General features: G+C 39.6%; 3 protein-coding genes across 3 annotated transcripts; 2 read left to right on the forward strand and 1 right to left on the reverse strand.

Annotated features, from left to right (window-relative positions):
• Positions 1-1,313: 1,313 nt before the first annotated feature.
• rpf1 (ribosome production factor 1 homolog) lies at positions 1,314-5,714 on the forward strand. Its single transcript, XM_051375975.1, has 9 exons — positions 1,314-1,651; positions 2,764-2,820; positions 2,976-3,056; positions 3,137-3,232; positions 3,352-3,505; positions 3,738-3,820; positions 3,958-4,139; positions 4,270-4,396; positions 4,714-5,714. Exons 1-9 carry the CDS (start codon positions 1,409-1,411, stop codon positions 4,753-4,755), a joined length of 1,065 nt encoding a protein of 354 aa, XP_051231935.1. The 5' UTR covers positions 1,314-1,408; the 3' UTR covers positions 4,756-5,714.
• LOC127349907 (guanine nucleotide-binding protein G(I)/G(S)/G(O) subunit gamma-5) lies at positions 5,441-7,776 on the reverse strand. Its single transcript, XM_051375983.1, has 3 exons — positions 7,551-7,776; positions 7,172-7,347; positions 5,441-5,836 (listed from the first exon to the last, which is right to left on the reverse strand). The coding sequence occupies exons 1-2, from the start codon at positions 7,629-7,631 to the stop codon at positions 7,222-7,224; spliced, it is 207 nt and encodes a 68-aa protein (XP_051231943.1). The 5' UTR covers positions 7,632-7,776; the 3' UTR covers positions 5,441-5,836; positions 7,172-7,221.
• On the forward strand, positions 7,365-13,676 carry spata1 (spermatogenesis associated 1). Its single transcript, XM_051375973.1, has 13 exons — positions 7,365-7,523; positions 8,760-8,857; positions 8,975-9,081; positions 9,802-9,919; positions 10,112-10,165; positions 10,502-10,886; positions 11,218-11,383; positions 11,478-11,526; positions 11,760-11,877; positions 11,959-12,084; positions 12,296-12,471; positions 12,910-13,008; positions 13,405-13,676. Exons 2-13 carry the CDS (start codon positions 8,798-8,800, stop codon positions 13,552-13,554), a joined length of 1,608 nt encoding a protein of 535 aa, XP_051231933.1. The 5' UTR covers positions 7,365-7,523; positions 8,760-8,797; the 3' UTR covers positions 13,555-13,676.
• Positions 13,677-13,744: the final 68 nt, after the last annotated feature.

Consider the following 13,744-nt stretch of genomic DNA (forward strand, 5'->3'; position numbering starts at 1 on the left):
CCGAGGTGGACTGGTTGGTGGAAATGTAAATATACTGCTCAGTCTCAGATGAACATATAATAAATACTATATATATATACATAATAGTAACAGTAAGTGTATTTGTTTCTCCACTACCAACTCCAGGTATTTATCTCTGTATGATAAAGTATATTTTATACCGAACGAAGGATGATGGTTAATCGTATCTGTACGTGGGTGAGTGCACCAACAGATGGGAATGTAGCAAAGAGAAAATCAACAGTGAATGAAAAAGTGGTGTGTGGCGCCTGATGGTGGCTGGAGGTTGACATGGACGGTCAAAAGAGTCAGGTGAAAACAGGAAAAATATGCCATAGTCAAATGGTATGAACCATGTCTCCACAAAACTAATAACAAATAAAGTTGCTCTACCAAACCACAACCACAACTGCAAGTTCCCAACAAATGCAAGTGCAAAAAAATGTTTTGGTGATTGTTAAACCTTGTCTTTATATATCAATATATATTTTTATGCTTCAAAAACTGCTCAAACCTCAATGCCTACAATTACAAGTAAATAGAAATTGACAATGTGATTCTGTTTTTTTCCTGAAAGATAAATGAGTAGACCTATACCCTTTCTGATAAAACTATTTACAATGGAAAAGTACGGCATTAGGAGAAGAATTCATGCATTTAAAGTTTTACAGTTGCAGTGGACAGGAGGATGAAAAGTAGAATTGCGCTGCTACAACTGAAGGTTCCTCTTTTCACATCAAACTAAGTTGAATATTTGACTATGATCGACAATCCTGCTAGTATGTGCATGTCTTAAACTGAAATGTAAACCGGCAATAACCATAACAATACATTTATCATATAATGACAATGTGTATAATCAGAGTCGTAGTGATGAACCTACAGAAATAAACGCTCCTCAGCTCACCTCGCCAATAGCACTGGCTGGACTGCATATGTTTTATTTTATTAATCTTTATTGTACTTTTTGCACTACATTTCCCCTGTGCTGCTGTGTCAAACTTGAATTTCTCCCACAGAAAGGATCAATAAAGGAACATCTAATCTCTGACCTTTCAAGGCAAGCCCAGAGAAACCTTGTCCCTCCAGCAGATGAATGTGAAGAGGCCTTTTAGTACAAACTCTACAACCATTAAAGAGAAGTAACACAAAGCAAAAAGCATTTTTATATCAACAATTTAATCTCTCCATTTAAATCCAAACCTTTTCCTGAAGCTGTGCTGCAGTTACACAAAATTAAATGACAGAGAGGCGCTCTGTCTCCTCCTCACCACTAGGTGTCCCCCTCACATTTTCCCTCCACGACCACGTCCACTCTGTCACTTCCGCTTGTGAACACACGAAAACGCAGCGAGCTCAACACGCACGTGAGCGCAGAATCAGCCAAAACACACCGCTGTCATACAAAATGGACATCACAGAGGTCCCCGTGAGTCAGGACAACAAAGGTAAGAAAAAGAAGAACAAGAAACCGAAAAAGAAGAGTCCGGAGGGGAATGCGGAAAGCAGCGGGGTTGAGAAAGAGGAGGAGAAGATGGAGAAGAGCGAGCCAGGAGCAGCTGCCTTTCCCCCCACCTTCAGTGTGTCCGAAATCAAGAACAAACAGCGGAGACACCTCATGTTCATGAAATTCAAGCAGGAGAAAAGAAAGGTAAAGATAACGATAATAAATATAGCAGGTAAAGCTGTGGTTAATACAGTCTGATACACTGTAATAATAATAATAACCCCTCCGTGTAGGTTTGTAATATTATTTAGTGTGTGAGGTTACATTTACTCAGCACTGTACCAAGTTTTGTGATACTTTACTTAAAAACTTCAAGTTATTTTAAATATCTACTGCACCACATTTCAGAGGGAAATACTGTACATCTTACTCCACAATATTTACAGAAAAGCCATAGCCATTGGTCACTTTGCAGATTTATTACGTACAAACTGTCTGTTATTATTTACCTGAGCCCAAAGGTAACATATTCACATTGCTTGGTTTGTTCACCCAACAGTTTAAAGCCCAGCAGTACTCATTAATACAATTATATAACAATGAGATAACCACAAAGTGTTTATATTTAAATTATATAAATTATCAGTGTATAATCACCTGAAATAAGATTTATTATATTATGTTATCTTAGAATGAGACTTTTATATCTACAGATGCCGCCGGTAAAACATAAGACTACTTCTTCCACCGCTGACCTTTTTATAATAAATGGGGTATAACTACAGACTTCATGATCACAGGACTTGTTGCAGGGCTGTTGTATTAGACTGCATTCGATTTAGCTAGGTGCACTAATACATTAAAAGCTGAGTGTAACGTGTATAGACCTTTTCCTGAATTACTGATTAAACATTTACTGTATCACGTCTTCCACAAGTTACCAGCACTCAAATTGATGTCTTAAACTTGCTTTTTAAATATAAATGGATCAAGCAACCTTTCTAATACTTGTTAACTTGTTACCAGGAATACTTTATTTGTTTGTGTATTTGTTAGAATCCCCAGAGCACAACTAGTCTTCCTGGGGTCCACATTTAAAAACATTAGTCGAAATAAACACGTACATTAAATCTTACAGTCAAATGACAAACATAAAACTTGTTAGTGGTGATGATTTCTTTCCACATAAATCAACAAGTTTTGTACTTTTACTTTATTCACACTGCTTTTTTGGACACAGTTCTGACTAAAGAGGAATTCATTAATCAGTTCAGTGTAATATAAGTGTTCATATTTGATCTGTCTTCATATTTCAGCAAAAGATGCAGCTTAAAAAAAAGAAGAAAAAAGAAAGGGAAGCTTTAGGTGACAAGGTGAGTTTCGTTTCTCCGTTTTCTATGTTGTCACTATCAGTCAATAACTACCTTTTTATTATGTGGCTTCTTAGAATGTGTATATATAATATGTTACTATTAACATGCATTCATTTTGTGCATCCATTCTTCCATTTATTCGGTCCCTAATGTAGGCACCACCAAAAGAGGTCCCAAAGACGATAGAAAACCAGAGGGTGTTCGACGAGACAATGGTTGACCCAGAAGATGAAGAGGTATGGACCAAGTTTCAGACGATCTCAGATTATATTTGTAATGAATTTGCATTAATTTGTGTTTTCCTGCCATCAACAAGGTTGCATTTGACGAGGCAACCGATGAGTTTTCCGCCTACTTCAACGGGCTGACAAACCCCAAAGTGCTCATCACAACCTCAGACAGACCAAGAGGGGTGAGCAGGCTGCTGATTGATCATAATACATGTTTTTATTACTTTTCTTCATCATTCTCATTGAGGTTGCCAGAATCTGTCACCTTAATATCAATCGTTCTCTGGTGTATGTTTTGTAGAGGACTGTGAGGTTTTGTGAGCAGCTGGCCACAGTAATCCCAAACGCCCACGTGTACTACAGAAGAGGTTTGGCCCTGAAGAGGGTCATTCCTCAGTGCGTCGCCAGGAACTTCACCTACCTCATGGTCATCAACGAGGATCGCAAAATGCCAAGTATCCTTTTAAAGGCAGCCTTGTCGGGGGGGGGTGATACATAATGCTCTATGCTGCTTTCTGTTGAGATGAGAGCTGTGTTTAATTAAATCTTTTTACTGAACTGACTTTTATTGGACGAAAGCTCAGTAATGAATGTGAAAGTTTCAAAAAAAGTAACTAATTTCATGGCAAATTCTGACTAGGTTAGCAGTTTTTTTTAAATGTCTGCTTCCTTAACCGTGACTTTAAGATGGTATGGTTCTCTGTCATCTACCTGACGGGCCGACTGCACACTTCAAGATCAGCAGTGTTCGACTACGTAAGGAGATGAAGGCAAGTAGATTAGTCCAAGCTTTCCCCCCTTAAATAAAAACAACAAACAAACATTATTTTATTTATGAAGCCACTGTTCAGCATCCCTAAGCTTAACTGTGTGATCCCATCATAATTTTAGTATGTTTTCCCTGCAGAGACGAGGCAAAGATCCAACTGAACACTCTCCAGAGGTGATCCTCAACAACTTCAGCACACGTCTGGGCCACAGCATCGGCCGGCTGTTCGCCGCTCTCTTCCCGCAAGACCCCCAGTTTGTGGGTCGACAGGTTGCGACCTTCCACAACCAGAGAGACTTCATCTTTTTCAGATTCCACAGGTGAGTGTCTTAACTATGAACTCTGAGCTGGACGTGATGTCTTGTGATTACAACCCTCACTCCCAAGTGTTCAAGGAAGATGAAAAATTAGAAGGGCAAATAAACAATGTTTTTATTTATTTATTTCAAGATACATCTTCAAGAATGAGAAGAAAGTTGGGATTCAAGAGCTGGGACCTCGCTTCACCCTCAAACTCCGCTCCCTACAGAAAGGCACCTTTGATTCAAAGTTTGGGGAGTACGAGTGGGTCCTGAAGGTCAGTAACTTTTCTTTGAGACGCCAGAAGAGCTGTGATAAGGAAACTAATTAGGGATGCCTGGTGATATCTGCACATATGAAGGAAGGAGAGGGAGTTTCAATCTACTACTACACTGCTAGATGTCCAATACCGTGCATCCCTATAACTAACGGGTTTATTGTCAGCACTTGCGCAGTGTATCAATGTTTCATGTGGTAGACCTCTTTGCTGCCCTTCATAAATGATCGCAGAGCACTTCAGCAACATGTAAAAAGTACTTTTATGTCGCAGGTTTTTCTTGTAAAACTAAAAAAAAATACCCTTTCTGTTTCCAGCGCCACGAGATGGATGCCTGCAGGCGGAAGTTCCAGCTTTGAACGCAGAATAACAACCAACCTTTGTGGTCAAGACAAGGACCACGTTGTCTATTGTCCGAGATATTACTGCTGTTTGTGGCTCTGCACAAACAGACTTTTATTGTGGATATCCAGATTCTTAGTGGACGACCAGTGGCAACACTTGTCCTTTCAACACCGATGACGGGATTTTATGAGATAACACTGCTGTGGATCGGACACACTCACCCTGAAAATGACTTCTGTTTTCTGGAGAACAAGTGTGGAACAGGAACCTGTAGCTCATGGCAAGGACTTTTACCCCCTCTGTTAGTTGGAAGACATGCAGGCCCTCCACATGAATCCCGATAACCTAAAAAAATTCTGACCTGCAAGTGTATGTGAAAGTTGTAATGGCAGATGTTCAGTTCCTCTCAAATTTAAAGTCATTGTGAGCCTGCCCTGGTCACAGTCATGCATGCAGACATACAGCTGTATAATCCTGGTCTGTGCACATTATATAAGGCAAAAAGTGGCCAGTGTCTGGAAATGGGTAGATGCTTATATCTGCATATCTGCAGCTGCTTTTGTATGCGACAGGACTTTAAAAATAATTATGGATGACACATTGAACACCTTCCAGATTTCCAAATGTGTATATATATATATATATATATATATATATATATACTCCTTTTTAATAAAACATGTTGCTGCACGATCAAAATGTGGAAATACCATTTATTTATTCTCAAAATCAGGAATGAAAAATTTACAATTCAAAAGGCACGTGTGTGTGTGTGTGTGTGTGTGTGTGTGTGTGTGTGTGTGTGTGTGTGTGTGTGTGTGTGTGTGTGTGTGTGTGTGTGTGTGTGTGTGTGTGTGTGTGTGTGTGTGGTACTTCTAAGCAAGAAGGTTAAGAAATTTATCGTTCTACATGAGCACCTGGAAATGTTTGTGTGAATTTTTACAAAGGCAAAAGTTTAAAAAAAAAAAAACAACTAAAAATAATAAACTTTTAAGTTAGTTGCTTGTCCCTAAATTCCAAAGACTCCTGAGACGATTCCAGTCCACAGCGCAGGTCCTGCAGCCAACTTCAACAAGGCACCACCAAGTCCAAAACCTGCAGACGTATTACAGGAATTAGTTGCTACTCAAAAGTTAGTGCAGTACTGTACACGTCATCCATCAAAGTTTATGACCTCTTAGTCATCTGAGAGTTGCCTCAAGACTTTTCCAGGTACTGCAGACAACGAGTTTTACTTTAATCCAATACCAATATCAGGTATGGATAAACATGTGGTACTAGTACAAAAGCAGGTGCAAATCAGGTTAAACTTTTCAGGCATGCCCATCCCCCCCATGATGCCTGTAATCTGTTGTTTATTTGAGAGTTTTACGTAGAAAAAAAAACTGGCTTTCCACCTTTTTAAGATGGCAAAATAGTATCATCAGGAGATCCAATTCAATTCAATTTTATTTGTATAGCGCCAATTCATAACAGAAATTATCTCAGGACACTTTTCAAATAGAGCAGGTCGAGACTGAACTCCTTATAACATTATTTACAGAGACCCAACAGTTCCCACCATGAGCAAGCACTTGGCGACAAGGGCAAGGAAAAACTGCCTGTTAAAAGGCACCTTTAAAAGTTCATATTATAAAGTCCAGCATTGTTGCATCCATATAACTATATCTTTTACTTTAGGTAAGATCTAAAAGTTTCCAGATATCATGTCAGGCTGAATTATATGATGCAATATTTCTTCAGAACATTTCCAAATAGTACAAATTTGCCCAATGTGGAAAATAACAAGTTACTCTTAATTTAGGGAGAAACTTAAAAGTTTTAGGGGTTACGTCTGACCTTACATATTGGTGCATTATTATAGTGGTCCTCTATGCCAGTGGTTCCAAACCTAGGGGTCGGGACCCCGATTAGGGGTTGCCAATGCTTCATGCAAGGTCTTCTTGATTTTAATGGGTTTGAGAAAATGAAATAAAAATTCACTTTAGGCCTTAATCTCAGCATTTCCTTCATTTCTGTAAAGACGACTAAATGAAATTGTTATTTTTAACAATCTGAACACAAGCTTATTATTATTATTATTCACAGAGACTTTATACTGTCATTTGATATGAAAAAGTACATGATAATGTAATATATAATAAATGTTCCTAAAAACATCAGGAAAGCTCATCTGATGCAATATTCTTAGGAAATAATCTGCTCAAAATGTATCCAAATTGCTGGTTTTACACAGATTATGTCCCATAGTTAGTTTACTCAGTGACAGCAAAGGGGTCCCATAAGGAGAAAGGTTGGGGTCCACTGCTCTGTACAGTGACTCCTGTCAGAATCAATGGATGTGATTGGGAAAAAATGGGTGTGAAACCGGTGTCCGAGATGAAAATGGCCGTAATGACGGATAACGGGAATATCTGCGGTGGTACTCACAGAAAGAGAGAGAGGGAGAGAGGGGAGGGGGGTCGGTCGGTCGGTCGGTGCTATAGGAAGGAGCAGACTTTCTGCGGTCTGAACGGGTTGTTGCTGGAGGACATGCCGGTGAGCAGAGGGTCCTGCTGGGCGTTCTGGAGGCAAAACTGCTGCAGGTCCGCTGCGGCCTGGGACACCTGTGGGAGGGAGGGAGGGAAGGAGGGTGGGAGGGGAAACAACGCCGGAAAAAGTTAGCTACCTGTTGCTTTACTAGCTGTTCTTTGACATAAACGAAGAGCGGGTGACACCGTCAGCGTTTACAGAGAAAAAGAAACACCGGCAACAAATGAAACAACACCGGCCCGGAGTTAACGTTAGTACCGCAGCGCTCCACCGTTACCTTCACTCTGTGTATGCCGGCTTCGAGGCGTAACTGTTGGACGATTTTCTTCATCGCTGCGATGCTGGATGATCCCGACATTGTTAGGAATTTGAGGGACTGTAGTCTTAAATTACGACGAGTGTAAAACTTTTTTTTAATTTTTATAAAGAATTGGCTGTTGGGAGCTAGCTCGCTAACTTCTTCCTCATCACCGAGTTTCCGGTTTTTCTTTAAAGGAGTGTCCGCCGGTGTTGCCTTCACTGGATGTTCGTAAATTAGAAACATAATCAGAATCAGAAATACTTTAATAATCCCAGGGGGAAATTATTTATGTTTATATATGTTTTTCTGACTAGTTCCCTCTAAAGTTATTCCAGTTTGAAACTGCACCAACATGTACATGATAGTGAAAGTAGCTCCTTTTTAGTTGAAACTTATGAATTATTTACGCTCTGAATTCATAGCAATGGAAGGTAACTTAAATGCACAGTTTTTCACATTATTTGTGCTTTGGTTCATTTGTTTGCAAAAACCCGTCTTATACCCCGACTTTTACGTCGATTGTATACGTAGTTCATATTTTCTAATCGATCTAAATCCAGCATCCCAAACAAGACTGGAATTTGAGGGCGTAAATAAACGTTTTCTTCTTTTTTTCTAATTAACGACAATTTACAGCGTACGGGAAGGCAGCATCAGATCAATACAATTTGCGCCCTCTAGTGGTGAAATACATCATCACACTGGACACGATCACCAGCCGTACAAGAAAAACTCTCGATGTTATCAATATAATGTGTGTTTTTTGTGAAATTACTTAATTTTTTCAATATAAAGTAAGCAAATAAGCCACCAAACAATATAAAATAAATACATTTCACGTGTCGCATTAATTTACTAAAACTATAACATAGTTCCGTCAATTCAGATTATACTTAAACGCGAGAATAATGTAAAATAAAATCCAATAACTAATCCCGGACAGTTTCAGCTCTGGTGACGGCAGACTGGATACGTTGTTTTTTTTTTGTTTTTTTCCTGCAGCAGTTGTCATCATCAGCACCAGAGCAACCACTGCTGGCACTCTCATAAAAGAAACTCCACTGGGCGATTGACTGTGTTTCATTGCACCGGATTGTTACTTGGAAGTCCACGCCTCCACAGGGCAAGAAAAAACACACAGGCTTCCTGCAGATAATCCTAACTGAAATCTACACTCTGTTACAGTGTTTCTGTGCTGCTCCTTCTGATGAGCTGGACTGATAATGGAGCTGTCTTGTGAGTCAGTGAGATATCCTGAGGACCGGAGACCGGCCAGTTGCAAGGTATGTTGAGTGCATCATTGCAAAAGGAACATTTTATTGTGAACTAAAAATGAGTTATTTATAAAGCAATATGCTCACTGAAAGGTGATTTTTTTCCCCGTGTTTCTATGTGTTTAGTTTGTGGAGCTCCATGTGCTGTATGTGCCAGATGACCAGTGGGATGTGAAGCTCAATAAAATCCCTGCTGAAGCCATAGAGAGCTTCATATCTGCCGGCTTCATCAGGTGAAACTGCTGGAAATGTTCATTTATTATGTTGTAAAGCGATATTTTAAAAGACATGCAGATCTCAGCCATGTTGAATTGATTTGGAAGTTATGTTATCAGGTAGTTCACTTGTATAAAGTATTTAAATTCCTCCTCTTAGGTAAAAATGCCATACTGCATTCCAAGAAATAAAGCTTCAACTTCATTTAATTTTAAGTAAAAGTAGATTACTAATAAAATCAACTCTCTTAGTGTTAAATTCTTGTTGCAACATGTAAGGAGTATACTGGTGTAGCTGGTCAAGGTGGTGTGGTGTACTGTTGGACTGTTACATCTATTTAAAAAAAGCATGATATGAACATGTTCTATGTTTAACATGTACAGTCTTAATCTGCAAACACAAGTTAAAAGCTTTTTTCTGGGCTGAAAGTAAAGTCACACAGTAAATGTCAGTATTTTAAAGTGTTCAAAGTACAGTATGGATGTGAGTAAATTGACTTTATGATATGATAATGGTGTTTAAACTGAAGCCCTTGAAAGCTGATATTTATTTTTTTATTTATTCTAGCAAATACTAAACTTTAAACTCTCTGGTTTGTATTCACAGCATTTAGACTGTAACAGGCAACTAAAACGCCCTAAATCCCAGACTAGAAACTGCTTTATGTTCATATTTATGATCATATGTGTTACAGTTCAGTAATCTACAAATCTCTTATTTCACCATTGTGATGTCAGGGTTTATCCGGATATCACCCTGAAAACTCTGAGGAGCGAGCTTGGAGCTCTTCTTGGCGCAGAGAGGGGCATCGACAAATTCTCCTTCCTGAAATGTGTGGGCCGCAGTTTGGCACTGGTGAGTGCTGATTGGTTGTTTACTGTGGTTTTCCATAGCTGGTTGTGTTTCACCCGGCAGACAGTAGAGAGAAACAATGCAGATGGTTTGATTAACATGTTCACTATTCATGCTGCTACAATAAAGGGTGTGAGAGAATGAGCACACAGTTTTTACTGCCTCTTACAACAACCAAACTCTTTCCTTTTCCAGGTGAAGAGCAAACAGGAGAGGGATCTGAAAGTGAAAACATTCGCTCCACCGTATGTATGTAGAATCCATGTTCCATGTTTGCCTCCTAAAGCTGGTTATTTTTTCTTTCTTTGGCACCGTTTCCTACGTCACTGATTCAAAAAACATCAGGCTGATGTCAGTTTAAGAAGCCCAAGAAAATATGAAAATGTCTCACATTTTTTGTGAGATTTTTCCTTTTTTGTGTTTTAGGATTTCAAAATAAACTAAATATCAGTGATTTAATTTATACTGTCTAGTATGGTCTAATTTGTTTCTTAGCTGTCACTCTGCATTATCTGTGATCTTCATTCAGGTGTCAATAATGCTTAGTCATTATGTTCCAATTAAGCTCCACCAACCTGTCTGCAGGCCCCACAGCCAGAGCTTTACCTGCTGCCCACTGTGGAGAGCGACAGCAGTGTTTGCTCCCAGTCTCTCACCCCAGACACCAGCAGCAGCTCCCCAGACCACCAGACCTATTACCAGCCTCCCAAGATGTGCAGCCTGCCAGCAGGAACAAAGAAGCCTGTTAAATTCCCCCTCATTCCCCAGTGTTCCCATCAGCCACCTCCCACCACGAGCCTGGAAGAGGAAGAGGAGGAAGACGAGGAGCAGAGTTATAGTTCTTCAGAGACAGAAGGAGAAAATGAAGAGGAGGGTCTTTCTTCCAACAAGTTAGAGTGGGCGGAGAAGGAATGCTGCCCAAGGAAGCCTCAGAGTCAAAGGGCACCGCAGCCTGTTTCACACAATAAAGGTAAAATTAACAACAGTAAATATCTTTTACTCTGCAACAAAGAATGCATTATGCACTCTAGTTGTACACATTTTCAACCTTTACTTCCTTCCTTCCTGTCCTGTCCTGTCCTGCCAATCTCTCCTGTTTTTGCTGCCTTGTGGTCAAAGTGTATCATGCTACAAAATATCCTCATCTTTGTATTCATTTTAATGTGAAAAAGGAACTTTATTGTAGCTTTGAAAATGAGCCTTCGGCATTTTATAATATGGTTAACCTGGCACGTTTGGCATTGGTGGAAAAGGTACTGTACTGTACTGTACTGAGCTCTTCTGCTGCTCTATATCTACAGCTTTACATAGGCGTGAAGCTGATTCAGCTCAGGTGAAAGACTTGGCAGAGAGAGAAGAAACCTGCAGAAAGGAGAAACAGCACCACAAACAGAACAGAGCGGCCAGAGACTCAGGAGTTGCCCCGTCTCTGGAGGACAGAGATTCGGGTTTCTCCTTCACAGATGGGTACTGAGCAGCATTACTGAGTGACACAGTTGTACTCTGCAGCAAATACTAGTACTACTACTGCTGGTTGTTCCAACGGTGTGTCTGTTTGCAGGCTCGGGAAATCAAAAGATGCACTCAAGTCCATCAGGAATAAACCAAGAGTAAGTGGAGTCATTTATAGCCTTACATATGTGCCATACAGAGGTCTCAGCATGTCTTCTTCACTCTTTCCTACCTTGAAAATTGTTTTGTGATTAGTCCAAATTCCATTGCCAGCAGGTGGGTCTAGTGGGGTGTATGAGGTCTATGAAATTAACGCAGAGCCGGAGTACAGACAACTGCATGCAAGTCCACTCAGATGAAGACTCATGTCGTAATTATTGCACGTTTTAAGGTGACAGAAAGTCCAGCGGTGCTGTCTCGGCCTGTTCGGTGCACCTCTCCACCTCCAGGTCTGCACTTGGCCAGGGTCACTCAAAAAACGTCTGCCTCTCCCATCTTTCAGACAAACAGTAAGCTGCACTTTGGCTTCATACCAACATTGAATGATTTTTCTTTGTTTTAGCACCACTGACACAGGTTGTTTCTGTTAGGAGAGGAACTGATTGAGGAAATCAAGCTGGTCAGGGAGGAGAGAAGGCAGCTGGAGTGGACAAGGCAAGAGCTGCTAAGAAAGGGGAAAGATTTATTGGCTCAAAACAGACACCGCAGGAACCAAGGTGAGCAAAAAAAAAGAAAATCGAAAATTTTTTAAGGAATTATTGCAAGTTCTCAAGTTTGCCAGCAGTTTGTGAGCCCAAGAATAATCAACATATTTGTTCCGCCTGTGCTCTGACAAACCTGTAACATATCTGTGTTTTAATTGCCGTTGTTAAGTTAAAGATAAAAAAGAAAACATGCACTATACTACTGAACTATATTTTTGAGTAGCTCGTGACAGTTGGAAGAAGAAATATTTTGAAACCAAGAAGGCCACAGCCCCATTGGAGGAAAATCTGAGAAACTTACGGCAAGAGTTGGAGACATTTTACAACAAACTTTTACACCAGCTCCAGGCCAGAGATAACAGAGGGAAGCCAAGACGACAGGACAGATCTTCCATAAAGGTAAAAATTTGACTTGATTTTTATGTACTGTACTGTCATTTTTGCCTAATAGCTAATCCAATTTCTCATGAGATCCCTTAATTGTATTCTTTAGTAGATTAAGTCCAAATATTGTTTTGTAAATTTGAGTTATATTTTGAAATGTCATATACCTTTTTCACAGCATGTATATTAAATGATAGCACGATCAACATGGCTGAATTCCATTTTAATGTCACAGTGAGCCAGAAAGCATAATGGCAAAGACAAGAAAGTGAAACATTTTTGGCTTTTGCTGCTAGGACATGTCAAAATGTCTGTATGAAAAAGGTCTATTGAAGAATTTAATAAACGTTAATAAAACACACATTAGGAAGCTCATCTGCAAGTTTTAGTTAAGTTTTCAAACTATAAAAGTCATATGATTAATTGACTCAAAGAAAGATGCATTGATTTCAGAATGAGCTCATCATTCAGATCATGACAGAGAGCCATGAGATTGACAACCTGAAGAGGAAGGTAGAGGATGCCAAGATGAAGCTCGTAACAGAGATAAAGGTAACTTTTCTCTGAATCTCTCAAACTATATACTTTATATAACCTATAAAAAAAAGTTCACTAGTTGGTCAATGGAAAAAATTGCATGGGCTATTTGAGCAGTAAATATTTTAATTGTTTAAATTAAGCCCTATATCCACTGTACTTGCTACCTGTCATTTTATATAGTCACAGATGACTTCTTATCTAATAAGCAGATATTAACCAATGAACATTTTATTTCAAGAAAACCCTTTAATAATGACCTGACAGCCAAAAAACACTCCAACTTTTCATCTTTACTTTTTATGTTAATCGAGCTTCTTTGTTCAGGCATAGTGGACTAATAGCTGGTGTGCCATCTGGTATATTATATTAACACACTGCATTGTTTTTTTTAATGACTGTGCCGTGTAGTTGAGGAGACAGGCTGCTACAGAGCTAAGGGCCCTGAAGGCTGAGCTGGCCCAGAAGAAGAGCCAGTCCTCTCATCCTGCTCCCACGGTCACTATTGGCTTTGGAAATACCTCACAGGACAGATCACAAGTTCAAAGCACTTCCATCTAATTCAGTACATACAAGAACAAGACTGTTGTCTGGGCTCAACTCTGCTGGGACAGATGACTTATTATTTTGTAACTAAGTTTTGTATTTTCTATGTTGCATTTTATTATTACTTCATACGCTCTTCGGTGTGGTCTCATTTCTTTGCAATGTTGGTACTGTTGATTTCTCAAATTTCTCAGGTGCTGTAAGC

Source organism: Dicentrarchus labrax, unplaced genomic scaffold (genome assembly GCF_905237075.1).
Source record: "Dicentrarchus labrax unplaced genomic scaffold, dlabrax2021, whole genome shotgun sequence".
In the NCBI taxonomy this organism is placed as follows: Eukaryota; Metazoa; Chordata; class Actinopteri; family Moronidae; genus Dicentrarchus; species Dicentrarchus labrax.

Excerpts from the sequence above, each read along its gene's own strand:
- LOC127349907 (XM_051375983.1), bottom strand. The coding sequence starts at position 7,631 with ATGTCGGGATCATCCAGCATCGCAGCGATGAAGAAAATCGTCCAACAG. Across the intron at positions 7,348-7,550 it reads CCGGCATACACAGAGTGAAG|GTGTCCCAGGCCGCAGCGGA; the intron begins GTAACGGTGGAG and ends TCCCTCCCACAG.
- rpf1 (XM_051375975.1), top strand. The coding sequence starts at position 1,409 with ATGGACATCACAGAGGTCCCCGTGAGTCAGGACAACAAAGGTAAGAAA. Across the intron at positions 3,506-3,737 it reads CGAGGATCGCAAAATGCCAA|ATGGTATGGTTCTCTGTCAT; the intron begins GTATCCTTTTAA and ends CGTGACTTTAAG. Across the intron at positions 3,821-3,957 it reads GACTACGTAAGGAGATGAAG|AGACGAGGCAAAGATCCAAC; the intron begins GCAAGTAGATTA and ends TTTTCCCTGCAG.
- spata1 (XM_051375973.1), top strand. The coding sequence starts at position 8,798 with ATGGAGCTGTCTTGTGAGTCAGTGAGATATCCTGAGGACCGGAGACCG. Across the intron at positions 8,858-8,974 it reads GGAGACCGGCCAGTTGCAAG|TTTGTGGAGCTCCATGTGCT; the intron begins GTATGTTGAGTG and ends CTATGTGTTTAG. Across the intron at positions 11,878-11,958 it reads TCCCATCTTTCAGACAAACA|GAGAGGAACTGATTGAGGAA; the intron begins GTAAGCTGCACT and ends TGTTTCTGTTAG.